The 23,378-nt window shown below is 39.3% G+C and overlaps 1 protein-coding gene across 1 annotated transcript; it reads right to left on the reverse strand.

Moving 5' to 3' along the window:
• Positions 1 to 3,764: 3,764 nt before the first annotated feature.
• LOC124063516 (Krueppel-like factor 15) lies at positions 3,765 to 16,845 on the reverse strand. Its single transcript, XM_046397253.1, has 3 exons — positions 16,618 to 16,845; positions 12,915 to 14,518; positions 3,765 to 6,584 (listed from the first exon to the last, which is right to left on the reverse strand). The coding sequence occupies exons 2-3, from the start codon at positions 14,432 to 14,434 to the stop codon at positions 6,416 to 6,418; spliced, it is 1,689 nt and encodes a 562-aa protein (XP_046253209.1). The 5' UTR covers positions 14,435 to 14,518; positions 16,618 to 16,845; the 3' UTR covers positions 3,765 to 6,415.
• Between the last annotated feature and the right edge of the window lie 6,533 nt (positions 16,846 to 23,378).

Consider the following 23,378-nt stretch of genomic DNA (forward strand, 5'->3'; position numbering starts at 1 on the left):
CATATAATGAATGTTAGCCCAATATTCACTGTCCTTTTTAAAGCACCATGGTTAGGGCTCAGATAAATACCTGAGTCTTAAGCTTCTAGATGCTTGCCAGCAACTATTCTGGGCACATAGCATGCATTAAGTTAAACCTTAGCACTGGAATGACACTGTGTACATCAAGATTAAGATCAATATTAAGGTCAAAGACAGGTTTAAACTTGTTTTGAACAGGTCAAAGTCATATGATCACTTAAACCCCATTACTGTTCAATGAGAATTTGCAGTTAAACAGATGTGCCTCTGGTTTAGTCTGAACCTGATTGCTGTGTCCTGGATGAGATTTTAACTCAAATGTGCTGCAAAACCCAGAAAAATATCTGGGATTTATTCAAAACCACCCATTGTACTAGCAATATGTTGCCAATTTGGCCAAAACGAAGCATGTAGTATGCAAACAAGAGCAAAATCTGCAGATTGCTAAAAATACCTGGGTGCCATACTGATTGAGAAAAAAAATCTCTGGTATGCATCACACCAGGTTATTTTGCATTCACAGCAGACCACTTCAGCAACAACGGCAGAGAAAAGCCAGGTCACAACTGTAAGAAATTTTAATTGCTCTTTTTCTTTCATTACATTACATTAGTCTATTGAAATTGTCCAGTTATTACCAGGGTCAATGTCCACAATATGACCAAACCAGCATTGCATTAACAAAGAGAAAAAAAAATACAATATAGGTGTATATAATATTAATCAATAATAAAACGCAGCAAGTTTTATTGAAGCAAGAAAAACAAGCACAACTTTATGCTTCCAAAGCAACAGAAATAACTTATCCAGAGAGCTAGCTCGTGTTCGAATGTAAAATGGTTTTAGAGCATAAGGGGATGCTACACAATAGCAGTGGTTTGCTGCACAAACTAACAATACAGTATGTGGGTAAGCAATGATAGAGCAAATCAGCAGTGTGGACCATGCACTGTGGGGGCTGAATGGTGCCAACTGAACAGATAAAGTAGGGTGTGTATTAGCTGGAAACAAAGAAAGACAGAGGATGAGACACATGGCACAGCTTTTACAGTCTGGGAAGCCAAGGTGAAGCAGATGAGCTGACAAAATAACTAACTAATAGATAACTAATTAAAATCATTGAACATACATCAGCATGACAAGAACTACCTCAAAGACAGAAACTATCTCTGGGAAAAATTCATTTCATGTCATCCTTTATATACTCAAGCTTCAGAAGGGATGTGTGCTAACTGTTTTAGCTTTAAGTGGCTGCGGTGAAGATTCCGACTTACAAAAGGGTATAAATAAATCAAATTTGGACTCTGGTTGCTTCCAGAGAGTTGGATTATGCTAAATGAGCTATATGGAGTTGTTTTATATTCTTTAATTCTGTTGTTTTATTTGTGCTTTAAAACAAGTCTCCAGCCTCTCCAGCTGTTTTTAGAGAAAACCGCAATGCTGTTTTTTTTTTTTTTTTCTGTAAAGCTCCAGAAATGTTGTGTGAACGAAGAAATTACACCCGACTTTCCATTGGCATGGGGGTGAGCAGATAATGACTCTATTTTCATTTTTGAGTAAACTGTCAGCAATAAATGCGGGAGTGAACATGTCATGTGAACCACCAGAGAATGTGAAGTCAAATTGCTTTTGATGGTAAAGAAGAAGTTAAAAATGTCCTCTTACAACAATATGTTTTCTTGGGATTTTGTCTTTTTCATAATGTATAATAGCAGTAATCTGTGTCAACATCCGACCATCCATTTTCTATACCGCTTATCCGTCAGGGTCGCGGGGGAGCTGGAGCCTATCCCAGCTGACTACGGGCGAGAGGCGGGGTTCACCCTGGACTGGTCGCCAGTCAATCGCAGGGCCAACACACAAAGACAGACAACCACACACTCTCACACTCACACCTAGGGACAATGTAGAGTAGCCAATTAATCTAATGTGCATGTTTTTGGTATTGTGGGAGGAAGCTGGAGTACCCAGAGAAAACCCACGCAGGCACAGGGAGAACATGCAAACTCCACACAGAATGTTAAATTACTTGTGGGAGACTGTGATTTGATTTTGCTCTTGCATGTTCATACATGCTCAGTATGGCATTCATAAGCAATCAGTGTTTAAGAATGCCTCAGTATTTGGTGTCCAGAAATATAAGTAACCTACAACATCATTTTGTCTTTAACAAAATCCTAGGCCCGGTGACATCAACAACAAACAGAGCCCAAATACTGAACCTGAAATGAGCAGCCAGCAGTGTCGTTGAGATCCAGATGTGTTGAATTAAATCCTCCTGTTGCATCCCAGAATGCCTCTGAGGCTTCACAGGCTCATAAATCACCTTGATTTATGCCATGAGCAGACTTACTTTTGCTGTTAGCTACTACCTCTCTGCTTTTAACACCATGACTCAGCAAACACACACAGAACCAGAAAACTTCCAAAGCCATTCTTTAAAATGTTATGAAGAAGGGGGGAGTAAGTCGCGGGGAGAAGAAGAATGAAGAGCAAAGGATGGGGCTATAATTTCCATGCAAATTTGCCGTGTGGTACAAATCTGACATTTCTCATGTTTCCCAGCTGTACTTTCTTCATGTAGCTTCATGGGAAACAGCTTTTTTTTTTTTTTTATCTTTCTCCCTTAGCTGAATGAGAAAAAATAGCACAAGCACAATATATCTGAATGAGTCACTTTTCCTTATGGGAAAAGTAAAGAAAATATCATGACAAAACATCTCTACCTTTAGTTCTAAATGCTGAATTCAGACTGTTAAATAATGACTGGAGGTAAATGTAGTACATCATTATCAACTCAAGATGCTGATAAGGCTCAAAATTTTATCTAACTAATCTAATGTATCTATTTAAGCATCTGACAGATTTGGAACAACATTTGCTTTTGTTTCTGTTTCTGGTTTGTTGATGAATGTCCCATATTCTATCCAATGTTATAGCACTGATTTCCCCCCCGCCACAACTCCTGAGAGAAATATCTATTTAGCTGTTAAATGTTCCACTGTTTTTCCACATATTACGCTATATACCATATTACCACTGATAAACAAGTCCTTGGCTTTCTTGTACAGTACTGCAGATCCACACTCACACTTCCTCACAGTGCTGCTGTGGCTTTGTTGTATAACTGTCTGCCTTGTAAACAGGAGATCATGGCTTTGAATCCTTGTGGTCTCTGTTAATTACATGGTTTACTGCCTGTTGTGAAATCCTGACATTATTCCATGCACCAATGAGCGTGGTTCGCCGTAAGTGGGAAATGTGATAGTATTATTCACATCCAACAGGAGTTAATAACATACAATATACAATATAGACAATGTCCAATATTGTATATATTACAATAAGTCTAATGCAAGTCTATATTCATTCTCTTACAAATGAAAAGTTTAACTGATAACCCACAAGACTCTAACTTACTTCTGGTATGACCACTAGCTTATGGTGGCTAAAGTTAATGTTGGCTAGTTGTTATGCTACATTTTAGCATTTATGCTTCATCCCCAAATTATCGCTTGTGGTAATGGCTCAGCTAAGATTAGTCTCACTTATGTAAACTGATTGGGTGGTGTGCTCTGGTTTACTTGTGGTTTAAAGTAGTAATTGCACCTATTATGTCTCCTGAGCAAATTAGAATAACCAGATTCTACCAAGGTGAAGTAAACATCAGAACAGCACGTGAAAAGAGACTACAGTTACCTCGCCTTTTAATAGCAACAGAAAAAGAACAGAAAATACACCTCTTCCTTTGGGATTTTTATTGTAAATGTGTTTTACATAAGAACAAAAGCAAAAATATACCATTTCAAGCAACTCTTTCTTTGTAACGTCTTTACAGAGCACATACTCATTATGTTTCATAATACATTATGCTATATTATGGGTGTGCAAGTCAAGACAATATCACAGAAATGCATGGGGTAAAATGTTTCTAAATTCAGATGAATGGATGTATTATGAAACTTTTCATGAGCCTTTTAATAATGTGTTGTGTAAAAACTGGCAAAAAAAAGTAAGTTGCCACACTTTTTCACCATATATTTGACTTATCATATTATGTACAATTTCTTTACATATTTAAAAAGAAAAAAAAATCTTTCAAATCACAGAAATCACTAGAACAGTGTTTCAGTTCTGCTTTCAGATACATGTACAGTATTTACATACATTCATGAGCTCACATGTGACACCCATTCAGAAAATTGTTTCTTCTGATTGTATGGAAGGAATGCCTGACTTACATAATGCACTTCTTCCATACAGTGTCTCATTCAGGTGCTGTGTACTGAACACTCAAAAGCTTTGTCAATCATTGTAGGTTTCAGAAAATCCAACATTTCCAAAAACAACTCAATTGCAATTCAAATGTTAACATTTCTTATATTCATATTGTCAACTGATTGACAATAACTGAACTCTGTGCAGTTGGCATTTTGTGCCCCTCCCATAACTCCTTTGGTTTCATCCAGTGGAGATGCAGAAGGACACATACAAGACATTTATACACATATGTAATGTGACAATAAAGCAAAAAAAGTCACTGTTCCCTTACAGTACAAGACAAAGGCATCTCATTTTATGGCAAGAGATATGATATGTTCAAGATAATGGTGTCATTTCTCCATTTTCCGTAACGAGTCATGTTAGGGTAAGACCGTAGCTTATAGTAGAGAGTCATAAAGATTTCCTTTAAATGTGTTATTTGATGCTGTGATGGTACACACTTCTCAACTAAGGGACAACAAGAACAACAGTTAAATTTGATTCGCATCATTTTCTTTTTATCAAAAAGATTTTTTGTCAGGAAGAGAAAAACCAACTTGATTTGGCTATGGAACAGACTTCAATGGGAGCTAACAGAGTCATGTTTCACTTGATAACTGTTTAAGAAAGGTATAAAATATTGCTTAGACTGTGTTAAAGCAAATCTGCGTAGCTTCTCTTACACTGTCAAAATGAAGTTCAATTCACAATGAAACACTAAATTCAACACTTTCGGGTGTTTGGCTGCAGCAGCCTCTTTGGTCTGGTTTTTCCAGTAGCTTAGGGAGCTCATTTTAACTAATGTCTTACCAACATTTGCTAACTTTTTGTCTCTCCTCTACTACTGCTACTGATACACCACATTTAATTTTTGCTATTATTGGATTTTGTAATCACACACAATTTCAACACAAACCACCACTTACATTGCCTTTGTAAAAACATTTTGTTTCTTTTTCTTTTTGTTTCTAAAAAGAAAACAAGTAAAACCTGCCAGGAGGCAAGAAGTTTGATTTGTTCAACTTTGTCTTGCCCCCTTCCCTCTTGGCAATGTGAATATATTATCTTGTGTAAATTTACGTTTTATCACAGCAGTGACACATATTAAAGTATTAAATGATATGGCATCATTTAAGAACATTACAAAACCAGAAAACAAATGTTGTGACATATCATTATCTGATGACAGAACAACAGACATGTTTTCAACCTTGGCTTGAAATATTTTGTGGGTATTTGCTGGATGTAGCTGCAGCCTTAATTCCTCTTGATGATGTTACAGAGTCAAGTCACAACAAAATACAGCTAAACAAAACACTAAATACTTTGTATGGGTAGACAAGCAGAAATTCCATATGTGCCAGTGCAAATTACATAATGACCTGATCTTTATTGGTGAGCAGTAATTCAACATGAACTTGAGCTTTGTTACTGTGTTTGAGGTTTCTACAGAGTTTTATTTTGTTTCTGTAACCAGGCTCAAAGGCAACAAAGACACTTATTCAAAGCTAAAGGAATGTTGATACATCATTTACTCTGTCTAGAAAGAATTAAACCAAGGCCCCAATTGTTCCCAGTAGCCAATAAGCAATGACTTTTTGATAAGGTTACTCTGAAACAACATTTGGCTCCAGGAAGGTAAAAATAAATGTGGATTTTAAATAGTAGCAGACCCCTTAGTGATGCAACTTTTATTCATATAAGGCTTTTAAATCCAACAATAACAATAATACAACACACCTCAAATTGTAAAAATACTCTGAATAGCAAATATTTCAAATTTCTTCAAATTAGATGAGCAAAAAGATTTGAGGGGAAAAAATAGTTATAATATACAAGAAGCTTATTCCACCTGTGAGGGTGATGTGTCAAGTAACAGTTTTCTGTTTTTAGTTTTTAGAGTCTTTTCCTCGCCACCCAATAAATTATCACAGTACCATGAATGTACGTCACACGTACATATTTGAACATAAACACACACACATAAGCTAACGAGTCTTGCACACTCTTTTAAAAGGTGTTCAGACTTCGCCCCCCCCCCCTCTGTTTCGTCACACACAAATACACGCACACAGCTCCCCCCACCCCCCTTTCCGCTTAGCGTCAGTCTGTCACAGTGGGGTCAGAGGAGTCAGTTTGCAGAGCGCCCTGTCCTGCTGCTTCGTGGAAAGCGGTGGACTTTGAGGTGTTTCGACAGGTGATCGCTGCGGGCAAACTTCTTCTCGCAGACGATGCACTGGTATGGTTTCACTCCAGAGTGGGAGCGGCGATGTCGGGACAGCTCGTCGGATCGGGAGAACCTACCAGGAAGGAAACCCATGATGTGATTCATTACATTTTTATTTTCTTGAACATTAAGCATCTCTTTAAAGACACTTCCCCACTCATTTCTTCAAATGTTTGCATTTTATTCCCTCACCACGGTTGTCAACCAACAGTCAGTTCAGTTTCACAAAAGAAAACTGTTGCTGGCATCCTGAAGCCCTCCCGTTTCTGTGCATAAAACAAGCTGTGTGCACTTCCTATGTTAAAATAATGGATGCAGTCATACCTCAGAGTGCCAAATAGTATAAATAGTATATGAAGCTCTTTCATGAGGGCAGTCTGAGAGGTGTGATTCTATCCACGTGTATTACTCTGCGTCTTCCCTGTTAAAGAGCCATGCCATATTTAGCTCAACACATGAGCACTGCAAATCCAAGTTTGTTTTTTTTTTTCAGCCAGTCTATTCCTGGCCTGGTCTGCACTGGTCTCTATGGCCCCTGGTCAAGCTGATGGAGTAGTTCCTGTTGTAAATGTGTGTGTGTGTGTGTGTGTGTGTGTGCCTATATCTTTGTGTGTACCTGCGTATATTAGTAAAGCTGTTAAGATCAGATTAATCTGTAACACAGATTGATTTCCCGGCACATTTCCAGTAGCAACAGCAGTGGCAGCAGGCTGAAGGCATGAAGGTGATAATTCACAAAGATGTACAAATGTCACTTAGTTATTTCAGACCATTTCCACTCTAGGCATGGATTACACAACCAGCCCATTCATCATTTTAATGGCCCTGCAATAAAAAGAAGATAACAGAGCTTATAAAACTAAGCTGTGATGTCTGAAAAGCTAACAACCTCAAAACAAACAAACTAGACTTGAGGACTCATTGATGAGTTGATTGTTTGGTGTTGAGATCTTTTTAATGTGCCTCTCTATGATAAAAGTTTGACTTGGCCTAGCATCAGATAGTCAGAGAATACCTGGTTCAAGTCCAATGACTAGATTTAAGTTGTATCTGAGCTTACTATACAGTTGTACCCATGCATCTATCCATCCATCCATCCATTTTCCCCCCTGCATCTAATTGCCTTTATTTACTATAAATATTATGCTTAGCATCAGCATGTTAGCATGTTAACATGCTGATGCTAAGCATAATATTTACCATTTTCACTATCTTAGTTTAGCATGAAAGCATGCTCAGCAGATAAAGTAAATAAAGTAGATACAAAGTAGAATGTAGATAAAGTAAAACTGAGGTTGTATTTGGTCATAAACCAAAGTACACTATATAGACAAATGTACTGGGACAAGCCTCTTTATCACTGAATTCAGCTGTGGTATGGGGCTCTTTTAGCCCCCTTACTTATTAGACTTAAACTTAAAATTATTACAATTCATCCTGATATAAAAATTAACAGTGTAACAAATTTTATGGCCATCCAATTTGGAGACTCTTCACCTAAGGCTAAAATATCTGTAGGATTCTTAATCTGGATAGCAGCAGCACAGCCTATTCTATAAGGAAACTGAATGACAGACCAGGTACAGTTATGTTTACTACCCTATTACAAATAAACCTACAATATGCAGGGAAATATTGCTAATTGCAAGCTATTTGTAGCTGCTCTTTGGGCAAATCAGCAACAGTGCACATGGACTGCAAGAGACTTGCACACTTGGAGTCAGTGGGATAAGCTGTTTACACAACACTAACTTATTATCATTTGAAAAGATGATACGACAAATGCTTCCTCTTCTCCATCTGGCAGACAGAGCATACAGTTTTAGTTTCTGGCCAACTGATTGATGTTAGTCGCACTCTGTTTTTGGCTTTGCATTTCTCCATCAACTCATTAAATAAATGTGTGACATTTTAGCTGATAAAGTCTCAATTTTGGCCGCTCATTGCTGCTAACTTCGTTTGAAGCTGGGGATTACTGTACAGTTTTTTTAATATGAGTCTTTTGGCTCAATGAGTGAGCTTAACGTGCTTCAGTGTTTCATAGAGCTGAGGGCGAGTGCAGTTGAATGACAATTCTCTTTGGGTGATGTCACCCCTTTCACATTACAAATAATCATTTGATCCACTCTTAACATAAAAATATTCATTAGTGCAGATTTAACATGAACAAATGTTTTCTACTACACTTGAGGCAAACATATCTTCACACCTCTCTTTATCCATCAGACTTTACGTAACTGTACATTTGTGCTTTATGATGATCTGTGCCTGACATACATGCACACATTATACCCTAAAGCTGTACTACCTCAGCTTCAAGCTGGGGCATGATACAAACCATATATAACCATTCTACTGACTAAAACTGGGCCTGAGCCCAAATATAACATGCACAGGAGAGGATCTTTCAGCAGAGTATGCATTTAGGGCTTATGCAAATAAGACAGTCTGATTGTTTTTCAAATCCACTTTTGGGGGAAGATTGATCATGTGCCAGTTCTCTCTCATTGAATCACCATTCATCTTTCTTCAACTCACTACCTCTCTTGCTATAGCTGTACCTCAATTTCTTTGCTGATCCCTTTCCTCATTTAACTTGTGTAAGGTTTCTCTGCTCTGTTGGTCAGAGTGACCTCTGAGTGAGGTCACTGAGTTTATAGGGTGGAGGGCACTTATGTTGATCACTTAAGGACTGTGGTTTTTGCACCTTAAGTCCTTGGGGCGGTTTGGCGTGGCTTCAGCACAACACATAGTGCACATATTAGTGTGGGCGTTGTGGGAAACACACATATGCAGGCTTTGTTCTAGCTTGTCCCTAAACGCTGTTCTGCAGCCAACAGAGTACAGTGAAAACAGCTGAAAAGGTGTGGCGGTTATGCTGATTACACACCTGGAAAATAACAGTAACAGAGATACCGGCAAGCACATGTACTGTACAGTTACTGTTTGTGTGCCATCTTTGTTTTCCTAGTCTCTATTTGTTTAGTTTTCCTGTCAGCTCATAACCTTTGTGTCACCGTGCGCTGTGTTTGTGAACGGCTCGATTTCAATTCTGTGCAAGCTCAAAGGGAAAACACATTAATGCATGACAGCACTAATCTGTGACATAAGTTTGCCTCCTACTTGAAAAGCTACATACAAGCAACCTTAAAACCTCTTTTGACTGGTTTTATCAAAGAGATTTTGTTTGATCAAAAGAGCAGGATTCCATTAATCAATTTGTTGCTTATCATTATAGTGAAACCTCTCTACCTTCACTGAGGTTGTTTTCTAGACCTCACTGACCTCCCCACAGATGCCAGAGGATAGGAAGGTAGTCGTTTCCTCAGAGAATTTATAACATATCACAACTGATGGACAGCGAGGTCAGTTCTCTCTTTTTGCCTATCAGTTGAGCTCTGATTCTAAATCAAACTGTGATGGCTCTGTCACCACCCAACAACATTGTTGTGCTGTGACAATGAATGCATCAGCTGACAAGGACAACACTGCCCTGATGACAGATGTCGAGTACACATATGTCACAGTGTTATTACAGCAAACTGTTTGGTTTGAGCGATCCAACACTGAGAGTCTCCATGCAGGTGTGAGCTGAAAATACTGCATGTGTGTGTGTGTGTGTGCGTGTGCGTGTTGCCCGCATGTGTTAACATGTGACTTTGTCTTTGTGTCCAGATCTGTACTTGAACATGACTACTACAGCCAAAGAGAAAGACAGGGATGAAGGTCCAAAAAGCTTCAAACAAGAAAACTGTTTCGCAAAAGAAGAAATATAACTTTTACTTAGTTATATGTCGGAGTCTAACCAGTAAAATGTCACTCCTCTGAGGAGTCATGCAGCACATGGATCTACAGTATTCTAAGGTTACAGAGGGTAAGAGGTGTCCGTCTCCCCGGCTCACCTCCAATTCCTGGCCCAGAGAGAGGGGAGCAAGAGCAGGACAACTGCATAAGTATACTGCCGTCACATAAAGACTGCAGAAGTGTAGTTCTGGGAGGAATGGTGGTATGAGGATTTTAAGCCGCATTCCAAAACAGTCTCAATGCTGCGTAAAATATAAATAAAAGCAGAATAGATTGCAAACCCTTTTCAACCAATACTGGAGCGAATACAGTATAAACACATAAAAGTTCAAACTTCTAAATTTATAAAACCAATATGTATGTATGTGTATGTGTGTGTATATATATATACTGTATATATAATTTGATGCAGCATTTTTCAAAACAGTTGGGACAAGGGAAACAAAACACCAAGGACACTGGACAAACGCCAGTTTGGAAAATTTCAGGTAAACAGGTTAATTAGTAACATGTAAAAGTGATAGTATGATGGCAAATGGTCAGAACAACATTTTTCAACTGCACATTTGCAAGGAATTTCAACATCTAAAATCTATAATATCATCAAAAGATTCAAATAATCCAGAGAAATCTCACTTAAGGAGCAAGGCTAAATAACTACACTGACTGCCTATGACCTGAGAGTGTGTGCTGTGGGCAGACAGGTCCACATTTCAAAGACACTCATAATTTGTTACAATTTGGGACTGCAAGTGTTTGAAGTTGCCCAAGTTATATAGACTTTCAAGATCCAAAAGGCCAAATTAAAAGAACAGTTCTACATTCAGGATCTACATTTTGGTGAAAATCCTACCAGGGCCTCTAAATTTGGCTAAACTGACTAAAACTTGTTATATCTTGTTTGTTTAAACGTCACACAAGGAGAAACAAAAAGGTTTTCTAATTAAATGTGTGCAGCCACAAAAGTGGTATCTGCAATCTGATCTGGCTTTCTGCAAGAAAGCAAGTAAACAGGTATTCCAAAATAAAGTATACCTCTAATCCTCATCACCAGCTACATGCCATCACAAGGGGTGCCATAGCAAGTGTGTGCTGCAAATACGCTGAACACATTATTTCTTTGTCTAACATGTGAAAGCCAGTTTATGGCATTGACACAAAACTTTGTTTGAGTAATGTGATATTACATAATATGGGTGTATGCCCAGACATAATGCATGCAGTGAAAAACAGGATTTAAGTGACCGCAGGTGCAGTGCAGCCTCTTTACAGAACGTGAACACTTTATCAGTTATAAAGTGTTGACCATGACTGAGCCAAACCTTTATAATTGGATTGAACTGGCTCTTTATCATCCACACAGGGACATTTGCCTTACTTTTTTTTGTTTTTAATCTAACCCAAATGCAAATTCTAATCAGAACCTTATATATATATATATATATATATATGTATGCACAGATGCACGCAAGACTCCTGTGTCACCTTGGGTTCTTATGGCTTAAATGAGGATTTTCTTAATGATATGAAAGCATAAAATCTAATAATGCCGTAGCACTTAAAAATGTGTGATATACTGAAAATTAATTCTGGGTACCATGTCAGCTTGCTAAAAGTGAAAACTTGAACTTGATTTTGCAATAATCCAATGTATCTCCACTGCATTAATGTGTGTGTATGTAGTGTGTATGTGATTGCAGACAGTGAGCAAACAAGTGGAACAACTAGCAAAGGGCAAAGTCTGCATGCAGACAACTTCAAAAGCCACTCTATCTAATCTACAACTTTACCATGGTACAAAACTACACACACAGTGGGTACACACAGCCTGCCTACAGAATACAAGAAATTATAGTCTTTTTGAAAACACTTGAATGAAATTGTCCTGAGGGCGAGCCCTTTCCTGATCCCCTCTCATCTATAAAACTGAGCCTCCTGAGTTATCTCATCATATATTTCACATATATTTATAGTGCCATAAAACCTTTCTCTCTTATCTTTGGAATACTGTAAAGGACTTACATGTTTCAGGCCTCAGAAGGGAGTTTAACATACAAACAACAAAACTTTCCCATCTTATCTGCGCTCTACTGAAGAGCATCACAGTGTCTTCTTATCTATGATAACCACATTAATAAAGAAATTACTGTTCTTTACATTCCAAAATAATGTGAAACACTCACTTGATGTTTTCAGAGTCTATCCACAATTGAGAAAAGTCAAATATCAGTGCTATCTTCTAGCTATCTGCTAGATAGCTATCTTCAAGTGTCTGTGTATGATATGCTGATATGATATGATATGATATGATATGATATGATATGATATGATATGATATGATATGATATATGATAACTACAAAATACATTTATCCACATGTTCAGTCTATTCATTCATCTCCCTTTACTCATCCAACCTTTGATCAGTTTTAGGCAGCAATGTTTGTAGCTCTGGAGGAAGCGGGAACAAATCACTGATAATAATAATAGCTGATACTAATTTATCTTAATCACTCCAGTCAGTGACTGGTTGCGCTTTCAGCTCATGAATTACTCTTATCATTTGATTATATTACATAACAACTCTTGGTTCTGCTCACCTCCATCCACAGCCAGGCCATGTGCAGGCGAAGGGCTTCTCCCCGGTGTGCCTCCTCAGATGGGCTTTAAGGTGGCTGCTCTTGGTATACATCTTATTACAGCCGGGAAAAGAGCACTTGTGCATTTTAATAAGGTCTGCTACTGCACTCTTCTGGTACCTCTGATTTCCAGCGAGGACCCCTGAAGCTGAACCTCCATCAAACCCGCCCTCCCCAAGCCCAGTGGGTTTTGCAGCAATGGGCACCGGTGCAATCCGGACAAATTTGGATGAAGCAGCACTTATGTTTTTCCTTGAGCCAGTAATGTTTGCTGGGGAAATCAGCTGAGGCACTAAGGCAAAGGTCTGCCCCTGGATGTTGACCAGGAGTTGGGCGATTTTGATATCTGACGGGGCCTGACTTGGCTGGGATTCGGTTTTCTGAGTTTGGGTTTGCTGGGTGACAGCATCTGATATGACACTAGGGTTGGGTTCTTGTTTGATCTGTATGGGCTGGATTTGGAGGATGACAGGCACGCTGGAGGCAGCACTGGAACCTGCTGATGAAGCTGGCGGTGAACCACAGTCCTCCTGTTTGATCCCATCATCTCCACTACTAGTAGAACTGGAACCAGTTCTACACCGAGCATACACTGCTGCCGGTGAGCTGTCCCTATCAGGTGTACATGGGATATGTTTGGTCTCTGTGTAGTAGGTGAGTGGAGAATGAGTCACACTCTGATCTGAGCTCTGTGACACTGACACAAGTTCTCCTGCTAATGTCCTTGAAATTTCTGTCTCAGCATCCTCTGATGTTGTTGACATCCCCTCATCACTCCCCTCCTCTTCTTTCTCCATTACTGCCACCATGTTCTCCTCCAGGAACTCCTCAATCTCCTCCAGGGTAGGCTGAAAAAGGAGCGCTGCAGGATCCTGCAGCTCATCCAGGAAGACAGGGAACTCATAGCAGTCCTCTTTGGCTTGCTGCGGGACAATACTCAGCCGATGCTCCCTCTTGGACTCCCAGGCTAGACCCATGGGCAGAAGAGGGGCAGATGAGGAGGAAGAAGACAGTGGGGAGGTTAGGGATTGAGAGGAAGAGAAAGGTGAAGAATGAGAGCTACTACTGCCATTAGAGCTTAAAGAGGTTGTGTGGGAGGCTTGTGAGAGGAGGAGGTCCAGTAAGCTGTCCTGACTCTCTGCTCCTGAGGAGCTACAGCTCCCACTGCTCCTGCTGCTCCTGCTTTCGTAGCTGGAGTCAAGAGCGCGTTGCAATGTCGGTGACGAGGACTCTGGACTGGAGCAGACAGAGGAACAAGGACTGGAGGAGTCGCTGAGGTCATCCTCAGAGAGATGAGGGTTGGAGGAGATTGTCACCCCTTGGTAGCGATGATGGTGATGATTGTAGATGCATGTTTCAGTTACCATGACGCCTGGTGACACGCCACCATTGGCGTGATGACAGAGGCAGTTGTAGTCAGACCCCGGGGAACCGGTATAATACAGGAAGGTCTCTTCACCAAGTGTCAAGTGATCCACCATTCCTGTGCGGATGAATGGCAGCTGGACTCCGAAGATCAAGCTGTTCTGCTGGAGATCGGACAAATGAAAACTTCTTTCTTCTTCCTGTGCAAGAAAAATGAGTTCATCATTTATGACATGATGGAAAAATGTCTTTTAATTCTATAAAATAAAAGTTGGGGCTGGGCAGCATATCCATAATATATTGATAGTGTGATATGAGACTAGACATAATTTTAGATTTTTGAATGTCGTCATATCATAATGTGGCATAAGTATTTTTTTCCTGGAATCCTGAACTTACCAGGCATCTTACAAGTCATCACATCCACATTATTGATGCGTATCAAAAATCTCTTTGTGTTTTGAAAGCACCCCTAAAATTTTGTCAAAATATGAATATTGAACTATCTGGTCAAAAATAATGCAATATTTGATTTTGCCCACATCACTAAATCCTAATAGCAGCAAAACTTTCATTGCTTGTATAAAAAGAGATAATGATCATCTAACGGCACCCACTTTGGCTGTGCTTGATTTTAATTAAATTTTAATTAAATCTAACTTAGTAGTTAACAGATTTGTGCAGAACAAAAACAGCATGACAACACAGTATCTGTCTCTGTGAGCCCTCGATGTTAATGTTTTACATGCCTCAAATATCAAGAGTTTGCCTCAAGTTTGTTTAAAACAGCAGACTGACTAAAAATTATTGTATTATGATTTTGTCTCTACCTGCTGCTTCTTCAAGAGGTCTCCAGCTGATGGCACTTCAAAAGGAGAGTCAACCACGTGTGAAGGAAGTGCAATTTGAAGACTGTGACTGTGTGTGTGTGTGTGTGTGTGTAGCCCCTGCAGCTGCTGGTTAAGACTTCACGCTGACCATGTGGAATCAGGGGTTCCCATTTCTCACCATGTCTAACATTATAGCCACATGGTTCTGCTGTCATGCAATGGTGTGATTCTTTTCATGTCCTTATATCTTAGTAAAACTACTGAAATGATACATAAAGTTCAGAAATATAGGGCCTAGTGATCTACCCTCAGTAATGATAATAAAGCTACAAATGACTAGAAACTTTCTGCAGGATACCAAGGCACACAGTTACAACATAAATTTATTTTACCACAGCAGTTCAGCTGAAGACCAGCAGATTTCAATGGGATGATGAGTGAAGGATTTTGAGTCTATTTTTATCCACCAAACAGCCAGCAAACAATGCACCACGTCTGCATTTACATGGATTAAAATTGCAAGGCATTATCGAATGGCCTTAAATGCAACGAGTGGCTTATGACGACTGAACATGACGTTGAAATCCCCTTAAAAACCTTAAAAGGTTACATGTGTATTGCACGAGACTGAAAACAAAATGATTGTGCGCCCTCTTCTGTGAAGCTAAAAAGCAGCCTGGGGACGTCCTCAAATTCCAGGTGGTCACCACAAAATTACTTTGATTTATTATATCATCAGCCTTACTTCATTGCCTCTGAGTGAACAATCGCGGATAGGCTACAGGACGTTAAAGGCGATTGTTCTGAGGATGTCCCACTGCTGTTGTTTTTTCAGCTGGTTATGTAATTAGTAATCTAAACTCAAAATTCGACTCAGATAGGGTAGCTTATGTGATAACATCATATGACATCAAGCGGCTGGGTCTACTGTTGCTGTGCCAAGGCGATACCTCATGGAAAAAAGTTTGGGGAAGAGAGTTAGGAACATCTTCTGGGCCAAGTCTTAAGTCATTTGCCCTATAGTAACCCTGCCGCTGTGAAACATCAAAAAGGCTTTGACAGCACGATGCTCCTGGTCTTCACCACGCTGAATGGTCACTTATGGATGTTAGCTCAGGGTTTATGGCATGTTTAACATGTTAATTGTGACAGCTAATCAGATCACAGAAAAAAAAAAAGTTTGACGTGACAGAAATATGAACTCACTAGATTCACCAGATTTTAAACAGATTTTTTTTTTCTGTGGGGGGGTCGCAGCATAATGCATAAGGCACGTAGTGCTATAAAGTCACCTATGTAGGGGGCTACACCAAATTCCTCGACTCACTCCGCAGAACCATGCTTCGCACTGTACTCCACAATGAGCGACAGAAAAAATAAAGGTCTAAACACCACAAACATTTTTCCGTCTACTACAACTACTACTACTACTTAAATCACACAGGCATCCCTAATTCTCACGCACTCACCTGTTAATGCAAGGAATCCAAAATTCCGCTCTTTTGCGCTGAGCGCTCTTTCCTTCAAAGTAGCTGTCAGTGCGTAATAGTGCGTAATGGCAATGTAACTCCACGACACGGTCTTTGCATAGCTGTACGCCTCCACACACTCTCTCTCTCTCACACACACACTCACGCGCGCGCACACACACTATCACTCTCTCTCTCTCCAGAGGGCTGGTGGTTCGCTTAGCCGTCACATGATCAGAGCTGGGTATGTTATACCAGTCAAATTAGGGGGGTCGGCTCATGAAGGCTCGCCTGCTCGGCGCGCCGCAATTGGCTGTCGGTATAGAGAGGCCGGCCTCAGGGTTTGGCGTCAATGGAGGGAGGGAGGGAGTGTGTGTGTGTGTGTGTGTGTTTAAAACCAGATCAATAACTATATGGGACTTGCACTTTTTAGACTGAGTCGTTTACTCTTTATTTAAATGTTACACGTATAATAATTCCTTTAGGATTTTCCGTGTGTTCTGTATGTTTTGACTCATTATGATAATATTTCCGTAATTTTCTTTTAACAGGGTTTACGACAGTTTTCCGATATTGAATCACAATATTACTACAGAAACTTTTGAGACTTAAATGTTGATGATAGTTTCTACCGATTTGTATACATTGTGGCATTTAAAGGAAACACAACAACAATGTCTCTTTCAAGAACCTGAGACCGGGTTACTCAAAATAATCCACAGACCCTGCTATGAGCAGTTTCTTTCTGTCAAATTTAACTTATACCTTATATCTATATCTCTTGGATGATAGGCTTGTGACATGGCAGGATGTAAACATTAATGGTGTCTTCCTAAACTGTGAAACTAAGCCTTTCATCCATGGCTTTCTTCACTACAACTGCTTGTAATAAAGTCTGTGGATTACTTTGATTAATTCAGTCAAGATTTCTGGAAAAGAGACATTGTTATTGAGTTTTTCAATTCTATTTTATAGGATCTTTGAGCACCACAAGTGAAGTGTCATCTAGTTTTATCATATTCCAGAGAAGGCAGACATCTGTTCAGCCAATATCTCCAAAACTCTGCAACTCACGCTAAAACAATCAAGATGGACAAACAGCACTGCAGGTAAGAGGAGAGAACTGGCCCTTCAAGCTGCTAAGATACCTGCCAAGTCATTTTTGTTTTATTTATGTATTGCCAAGTAATTACAAAAGCTGTCTCATGAAAGTTTTAATATAGTGCAGGTGTAGACCAGACTCTTTAAGACCCAACATTCTCCATGAACAAGCACATGGCGACAGTGGTAAAACAAGAAAAACTGCCTTGTAACAGGATAATATTACTGGAGAAAAAAAAAACAGGGGCGTAAATATCAGCACTTTAGTTGATAACAGTCCTCTCTGCTGCCTAGAAAGCACACTGAGCTTTTTGACTGTTACACATGAGCATGTCTGATGCGGAGGCTGAGCTGGTGACTCGGTGAATGAGGGAGCCATTGAGTAGGTAAGTACGTGTGTTTACATGCTTCCTAATAACATCAGTAATAGAAGTTTTGCTTTCACTCCAGCTGTGCAGACCTCATATAAACAGCTCCACTGGGCTGAAGTAACTTTACTGGCTCCAACCTAATTTGATTTGACTGTGTGGGTTAGATTACCCTTCAGTGTGTTTGGATAAATGATCCACTTTCATCCTACTTGTAAACATTAGGAGTGTTTCAGTGTGTACTTGTATACTGTAGAGAGTTGGTGGCTATTATGCTGTGTAAAAGGATACACAATGTCACACTGAGGAGGTCTGTAGCAAAGTACTCCCACTGAATTCAACTGATGCTACTCATACTACTGATGACTATCGCTGCCACTAGTGTTACCATTACTGATAGTGCTGCTGTTGATAATTACAATACTACTACAAGGCCTACAATAGGCCCTGTTAAGACTACTGAGACCACTGACTGTATTTAAATATGGAAAACATGACAGCCCCTCAAAAACTGAAGCCAAAACACCTCAATCACCACCCTGGCAGCAGGCCCCAGTACTGTACTCTATACAGGTAATGATCAAAATCAATACTGAAACCTCTATTAACCTGTGCAGAATGTCTTCTGTGAAAAAAGCCCATTCTAGTTTGATCTCTACCACTGCAAATCCATGGAGTAAAAACCTAACTTGATTTATATTGTCATTAAATTTTCAGTTGAGATGTTTTGGGTTTTTTTTCCTATTTTTATCTCAGTACTTTTGCTTTTCCTCACAAATGAAATAGCTTGAAGAGAAGCAGGGCACCTGCTGTTCACTGCATCCTGTCAACACTTCTCTGATTCCTCACAGAGATCACATCTTTGCTCATATGAATAGTCAGCTTGTTGAATAAATTAGGAAGTCTTGGTATCTTGGTAATCTCTACAGGAGAAATCTGTGTAGCCAATTTTAGGTCCAGATATATACATTTTTAAGTCTAATTTGATGTTATTTTTGAGGAAATACAGGGCTTAGAGTCATTACTCACTAACAAAGTCTCATGAAGCCCACAGAGGTTCTTTTCTCTGTCCCACAAACTAATTGCTTTCGGCTGCTCTATTCAAACTCACAAACACCTACACATATGCGTATTATGTAAGCCCCAGATGGACCTAATGAATCAAATTGATTTATTTCCTATGGTAATGCTTGCAACATGCCAATAGTGAAATGGGGAAAATGTGTGCTTCATGGTTGCATTTTTGTCAAGGTTATAACTATTACAGATGATACATTGAACAAAGTTGGCACTCTCACCAATAAATGCTGGAAGGGAGATAAATACTTTCTGGGCAGTCTAAGCTTCTGAGTTTCAAAGTTGGTTATCAAGAACATGGAGCCTAAAATGGAAAAAAAGATATACATAAAATTGTGAAATGTGAATATGTGAAATCATATTGGCAGCTGGCTCTTTGTTTTGTTCCCTTGTTGGAGGTTTATTTACCCCTTCCAAACTGTTTGTAACCTTGGGTAGATGTTCAAGCTGTAGCTGGCTTTAGCCTTACCAGCTGACGCAGACCCCTGCAGCTTTAAAGCCTGCCATATAAACAGGAAGCTACGACAGTTCACTGGGCGATTGGAGGAAGCCTGTGGCTACATTTTCACTACCAACAACACAACAGTTTTTCATGCATTGACGGTTGTGAAATGATAAGATCTGTGACACAGCAGTGGGAAAAACACTGATCAAACTGTGACCCGTTATGGTCACCTCTGAGATGTTAAAAATATGCGTGTTTCCAAGAAAAGTATTTTTGATAGGAGATTACATTTATTACGGGACACTTCACCCTTCGCCTAAAGTTGTTGTTTTTCCCAAGTAACCAACAAACACGCACATTTATTTTCAGACACTCTCCTGAGACACTCACAGTACCAACAGCAACGTAAAGAAAAAAAACTTAACTGCTTGTTGGGAACAAAGATTTCCTCTGAGAATTACACAAGTTTTTATTAAAGCAAATCCCCCACCACCCCACCCCCAACCAATCACTACCACCAACACAAACACTTGTACAAATACCCTTCTTGTCTCTAATGCACTTCTTAGACAGCTTAGGTGGCTTTTAGTCACACTAGCAAGTCTCATCCTATTTGATGGATTAAGTGTCTTTGCCTTTTGCCTGCATACAGACTCACATTTGAGGAAATAGAATTCAGAGCCACAGTTCAGCAAATGACCTTTTTAAACTCTTACTTTGTATACTTTTGTACTTTTGCAAACTGATCTTGAATTTTATGTTAACATAATACTGTCTGTGTGGGGATTTACACATGAGCCGGGGTCTGCTCCGAGGTTTCTGCCTTCTAAAAGGCAGCTTTTCCTCGCCACTGTCGCCAAGTGCTTGCTCAAGGGGGAATGTTGGGTTCCTTATATTACAATTTAATTAAAGAGTTTGGTCTAGACCTGCTCTAATTGGAAAGTGTCATGAGATAACTTTTGTTGTGAATTGGCGCTATATAAATAAACTGAATTGAATTGAAGCAAGTTTGCTAACTTTAAACCACAGCCTAACATGAGACTGATTTTAGCTTAACACACATATATCTTTAGCGGCATACAGTAGCTGCTGTCAAGAAATTGCACTGCAAAATTGTCAAAGATATCAATCTATCTATTTTCTGCTGCTTTTCAGTGCTAACCACTGCACCACCGTGCTGCCCCGTCTTTGGGTCATTTATAAACTAATTTAATTTTGGTGGCACTTCGTTTTGTAGCGGTATTTTACTTTAAAGTCTACGGTGAGTGGGAAGAAGAGGCGGTGACGTGTTTCAAACGAAAGCTCCTAGATGCTTCGATCCAATGTATGCCACTGGAGCATAATCCTGACTGCATATGAAGGCATACTTGAACAAACAACTAAGAAGATTTAACATTTTTTCTTTCGAAACATTAACAAACCCCTTCTCAAAACTCTTTAATGTTAAACAATGAGTCATTATCAGTCTTTTAGCTGACTCAAAACCCCACTGAACACTTTTTTTTTTTTACCACAACATCAGTTGCTTCTGTCCTGGGTTGAATACACAGATAATGTAACACTGAAAGTGAGTGTTACAGTAATACGTGACTCTTGGTGCGAGATGGCAGTCAGTGTGGAGTGAAGCAACACAGCACTTGGGTCAGAAGCGAGTCCAGGTATTTTTCAAGGTTAAAGAGTGAGAGAGAATGTGAGCGAGACAGGTTAATGCTCCATGACCCCAGACACAATGACGCACATGATCTGTCACAGAGTCCACTGTTACACACCACATTCGTTTAGACATGACCGCTTCTGTTCTGTTACTCTTAAAGACAGAGAAAGACAAAACAGAAGTGATTCTGACCTAAATTACCCAGAGTCCATACATCCTGCACTTGTTTGCTCTGCTTCATTTTCATTTGTTTAACCTATAAAAACATGACCAGGCCAGGGTTCATCACCTGCCTTTCAAGGTCATTTACCAATTCTGTCGTCAACACACATCAGGAGTCAAGGTCTTACTGGTGAATACCTTCCTGCTTACTCTTACACACATATTTTTGATAATATATTTATATATATATTTATATATATATTATGGCATGCCGTAGTATATATATATATATTATGTATTTATTTTTACACCTCTTCACTTGTCTTTCATCATGTCCAGTGGAATTCTGCCCCATCGTATTTTGTAAATCTTGGATAACATGCGGCCAATAATGTAGCATTCATTTAGATAGATAAAAAGATGACTTTATTCATCCCCAAGGGGAAATTAAGTAATGAAAGTATAATTTAAAACTCGATTTGAAGGTATTATAATCAATACGTCTGAATTAATGGTGGATCAGTCTATAACTATGTGCATGCGGGGATCTCTCATTGTTGATGAACCCCATAATTATCTTCTATCTCTGCAGTTGCCCTCAGTTGCTGTCAGCTCCATAAACATTTTTTTACAATTTTTGCCCTTTGCATGGTTTCATAAAATGAGGTGTGTTATTATGTTTAACCTTAGTAAAGTGCTGGTAGGCAGGTTTTGTTACCTTTGTTACCATGAAAAGGCAGACAGATAACATTAGCAGCTAGCTGGTGAACACAGTGGAGCATTGAGCACCTAATGAGCCAAATATTTGTTCTCAGGAGTTGATGGAGACCAAAACAGAGCTAAATGTTGAGAGAATATTGGAGATTTACCAACACACAACTCCAAATTAATGCTAGTGTTGCTCTGGAACTGCCAAATTTGTAAAAAGGCAACTGTTTCCTAACCAAAACAAAATCATGGCAATGTTTATAACTTGTTTTCACTTGCCCCAAGTGGTCCAAAAAACAGTTAATGCAGGTTTTAGTTTACATGTCATCACTGAAATACTTAAACTCCTCTCACACAGAACTGTTTCACTCTAACAGTTATAATCCTCAAAATTATAGTCTTGTTAATTTGGTAACATGTGGTTACTGGTGCAAATGGCAGATGTGTTTTACTAATTGAGGTTCCAGATAATAATATAGGACTCACTGTGTCATGCTGTTTTAAACTTTAGGGACGGCACTTTTTAAAACCATGACATTTTGCTGCTGGGATCTACACTGTCATCACCACCATTGTTTTCCAAAACTCCTCAAGTTCCAGATACTGCTGTTTCTCCAGGACAAAGGTTGTACTGTTTAGCGTTGCTGTCATGGCTACTGCCATGCTCCGCAGAGAATATTATGCCTCCAAGTCTTGGATCTGTAGTCCTAATCCAAACCTTGTACAGACACAGAGAACAAAGCTTTGCCTTTATTCAAACCCCAAAAGAGGGTTATAACATATCCCCTTCCTCCTCTTTCTGCTCTGATCAAAAATGGCTTGTACATGATGCTGGCCAACTTATTTAATGGCTTTAAGTTATGTCTCTGTTTATTCATAGATTCCACTGATGGGAAGAGACAGACGGATTATGTGATGGAGAAGGAAAGTATTGTCAAACGATTTTTGAACTAGACTTCCTGTTCATGTTGAGATAATCACTTGTGAGTTGGTTTAAGGTAGTTGACTGATATGACTAAAGTTGAACAATATCATCAAAGTATGCTGTCAACGCAACTGTAGCTGCACTGGTGGCAGAACATACCAGTAATTTAGTTTAGTGCATGATTTTCAAACTACCAGCTCGCATTTCTGTAAAGTGAATACATTTTTTAGCAAGAATGTGCAGTGGGGGGCTGAATTTGTTTGAATTTGTTTGTGTCATACCACAAACTGTTATTCGGTGCATCCTCTTCAGTATTAACGT

Source organism: Scatophagus argus, chromosome 8, assembly GCF_020382885.2.
Source record: "Scatophagus argus isolate fScaArg1 chromosome 8, fScaArg1.pri, whole genome shotgun sequence".
Classification (NCBI taxonomy): domain Eukaryota; kingdom Metazoa; phylum Chordata; class Actinopteri; family Scatophagidae; genus Scatophagus; species Scatophagus argus.

What these genes read in the sequence shown, in the direction of transcription:
- LOC124063516 (XM_046397253.1), bottom strand. Translation starts at nt 14,434, where the DNA reads ATGGTGGATCACTTGACACTTGGTGAAGAGACCTTCCTGTATTATACC. An exon ending in TGGCCTGGCTGTGGATGGAG is followed by an intron (nt 6,585 to 12,914) that starts GTGAGCAGAACC and finishes CCTTCCTGGTAG; the next exon opens with GTTCTCCCGATCCGACGAGC.